Source organism: Gavialis gangeticus, unplaced genomic scaffold, assembly GCF_001723915.1.
Source record: "Gavialis gangeticus isolate Ggan-Ray unplaced genomic scaffold, GavGan_comp1, whole genome shotgun sequence".
NCBI lineage: Eukaryota > Metazoa > Chordata > Crocodylia > Gavialidae > Gavialis > Gavialis gangeticus.
In genome coordinates, this window is record NW_017729024.1 from 145640998 (window position 1) to 145644481 (window position 3484).

The following is a 3484-nucleotide window of genomic DNA, read 5'->3' on the forward strand; positions in this document are numbered from 1 at the left end:
ATATGATGACAAAGGAATGATTTCTAGAAGACTTACTGCCAAAAAACTACAGGTAGAACCTATTTTATGAGATCTGAGTAACTGAATGTGTTATTCGGTAGTAGCATTTTTCTCTCTCTCATTTTGTGGAATTGGGTATTTGTTATATATGAGGAAGAAGACCGAAATAAAGATTGGGTTGGAGAGTAGATGACTAGAGACCCTTCCTCTCTGGCAGTCAGGCAGCTGGGGGGAAAAACAAAATAGTAATAACAAATATTTCCTCCTTCTTGCAATAACCAAGACGCCTGAATGGCAGAGTGATGAAACTGTCTTCCAGCAAAATGATAGATGTAAAGCTCTACTTCTATTTCTTTTCCTTTTTTAAAGTCTGGGTTTTGTATGGGACTGTTTTTTACGACACCATCTACCTCCATTTGGCTAGTAGATACATTTTAAATTCTTCAAATTCTAGTGCCTTGATGCTTCTGATTTAGGTGGGTTTAAACATTAGTTTTATATAGTGAGTATATCTTGTTCAGTGGTTCGTCTACTGTTGGCATATATTTAATGCCATTTGAATCCATTTAATGCCGAATTTCCATTTTTTCCAAACTTTTAGTTTACAAGCCTGGTTCTGAGTAAATTAACATTTACTTATCTAATGTAACTGCTTAATATAGTCTGATGATCTTTATTTGTAGGATGTATACATGGCTTTGCAGGGATTTTCTTTTAAGACTGAGCACATTGAGGAAGCAATGAAAAATACAATTTTGTATGGTGGTGATCTTCATTCTGCGCTCGATTGGCTCTGTTTAAACCTCTCTGATGGTAAGTATAACAGGAGAGAGAGAACTTCTTGGTGCTGAAGCCTTTTGAAGCTTTTGTATCTCATCAAGATGGGTTTTTGTCCTGTTTTTTGTAACTGTAATGACTATAATTCATGTAACTGGTAGTATATATACTACCATGTATGCATGAGAGGCAGGATTTGTCTTTTTCCTTTTCCTAGGAATATTACTTTCTTATAGATCCAAGAAATTATTTCTGAACATAGCATAGAAATATGTAGTTATTGGAAAGAATTTTAAATCCCTCAAAGCTGCAAAGCATTAATATCATAGTTGCACTCAGAAGAGATCTACTAGGTCATGTATACATAAAGAAGCTGTCCAGTAGGGTTTTACAAGCTATAGTTGCTTTTAAAGGCATGAAAAACAAAAGTAGTATTATTTGTATGTGGTATTATATGGGAGTGCTGAATAATAGTAATTAAGGTTTTTGCTTAGGGTATTTTTCCCTCCTCTACCTCCCCAAGTTGAGCCAGTAGTAACAATACATCATAAGTAGGTAATGAGCGCAGACATTGGCTTCTGCTTACGTAAATATCGAGGCCTCAGAATTTCCAGTAGCTACATTGTTAAATTGTTTCCTACTTTATTTTATACCCAAATGTTTGCACAAGTTTTCCATTATTTTCTTTTCATTGCATGGATTTCCAATTTGTTATTTTTTTTAAAGATGCATTACCTGAAGGGTTCAGTCAGCAGTTTGAAGAAGAACAGCATAAACCAAGAGCAAAGTTTCATTCTCCCGTGCCACAGTGTGGAACTCATCAGATGCCAAGCAACAAAAAGAAAGAAGGTGGTCCCGAAATCAAGGTAACTTGAGGAATTCGGTGCTTAGTGAGAACAGATTTTCAAAACATATAATATCCATTGGTTCCAATGGAAGCAGGGCTATGCCAACATTAAATATTTTTGAAGTAGGTATACACAATAGTCTTTTCACTAGAAGGGGAAAGTTTAAATGAAAATAAAAGTACATCTTTAAAGTCTAAAAAAATAAAAGGTCTCTGAAGTTTTGCTGCAAACATCTGCCTTGCAGGAAAAATGCAAGGTTCCAGTACAGATAAATCTTTTACCAATGAATCTTGTTTTTTCACTGGTGTAATCTACAAAAATCTGGGTACGTTTCATGTTGATTTTAGGTCTGTATAAGCTTGCCTTTTAATGTAGTTGTCAAATACCATAAGCTGTTAAATCAGAAGCAAGATTCCCCACATAAGCCTCTTCTTCATAGTAGTTATAAAGTTCTTGTGTTGATATTAAAAGTCATATAGTTAAAATGCAAGATGATGTTCCTTATCAGAGTAGCTTGTTATATCTTACTTAACCTATTTTGGTCAGTATTTTAAGCCAAGGGTGAGCAGCTAGTTGGCCTGGAGGATCACTTCACAAGTTCCTGTGAGCTGTTGAGGGGCAGGGCATGGGGAGATGCCAAATGATTCTGTCCAGGAGCTTGAAGAGGGAGGGCTGCACCCTATGCTGCTCTGTTTTGCTCCAGCCCAGGCTGGGCCATGCAACATACAGACTTCTCTGTCTCCCCACACTCCTCCCTCCTTCCCCACCCCTCTGTTGGTACTGCACAGTCGTGGCACTGTGGCTGACAGCAGCAGGCCGGCACAGGACAGGATGTGATGCAGTGTGGCAAGTAGCTATCCTGCTCACCTGCTTCAACGAGCAGCAGCTAACACTGGGGAAGTTAGGGGCAGCTGCCCTGAGCTGAGCCCCCCCTACAACTGACATGGATTCGCCTCTTAGTGACACCATGACAGTAGTATCTTATTATGGTGGGCGGGCAGGACAGCCACTCAGCGTGATGTATCATGCCACAGTGCCAGGACTGCATAGCTGCAGTGCCAACAGGAAGCTGGGGAGTGGGGGAGGGAGAAGGGGGGAGGAGTCTGTATGCTATCCAGCTTGGCCCTGGCTGGAGCAGTGCAGGGCATAGCCCTCACCCTTCAGCCTTCTGACAGTAGCTAACGGGCTGGATAGAATCAACTGGTGAGCCGGGTATAGCCTGTTGGCTGTATTTTACCCATCCCTGTGTTAAGCATTCTCACTTTCCTGTATAATCGCCTTCAATGTTGGCTTTTCTTCAAAGCAGAAGACCACAGGGAAAGATAAGGAGCTCAGTATGAAAGAATGGATTTTGCAATATGCTGAGCAACAGAGCGATGATGAGAAAAATGAATCTGTGAATGACTTAGAAGATGAGGAAAAGTTTGACCCTGTAAGTTGAAGAGCAATTTTTATTGGGAATCATTCCAAAATCACAACATATGTTTATCTGTAAATCATGACTGTTGTATACATATATGCTTGTATAAAGCCAGTTGTTGAATAACTGGCTTAAATTTACTGCCTTCTAGTTTTTTGGATTTGAAAGCATTGCATCCAGAGGGAAGAAAGCTTTTAAAACTTCTAGCTGTAATACTTCCTAAAGTAATTCTCTCATTCTGTTTTGGATTGAGCATTAATAGTATTGCATCAGGAAAGAAAGGAAAATACAATATCTTGACTTAAACTTGTTTCCTACCACCATACTTAAAGTAATGCTCTTCCTTTTACATGGTGATTGTAAAATAAAACTTACTCCATCTTTCAAGGAGGAAATTCTTTCATATAAGTTTTTTTTGTTTTTTTGTTTGTTTTTTGCG

The 3484-nt window shown here is 38.8% G+C and overlaps 1 protein-coding gene across 3 annotated transcripts in view; it reads left to right on the forward strand.

Annotated features, from left to right (window-relative positions):
* Positions 1-3484, forward strand: part of DHX29 (DExH-box helicase 29) — a 52016-nt gene that overhangs the window by 6131 nt on the left and 42401 nt on the right. The window contains exons 1-4 of one of the 3 annotated variants that reach the window (XM_019517864.1): positions 7-52; positions 684-813; positions 1504-1643; positions 2929-3057. In XM_019517864.1, coding sequence (XP_019373409.1) covers positions 17-52; positions 684-813; positions 1504-1643; positions 2929-3057 — 435 coding nt within the window. In that variant the 5' untranslated portion in view covers positions 7-16. Of the gene's footprint in view, positions 1-6; positions 53-683; positions 814-1503; positions 1644-2928; positions 3058-3484 lie in introns of those variants that run through there. The other 2 variants (XM_019517861.1, XM_019517863.1) reach the window with 2 other exon arrangements.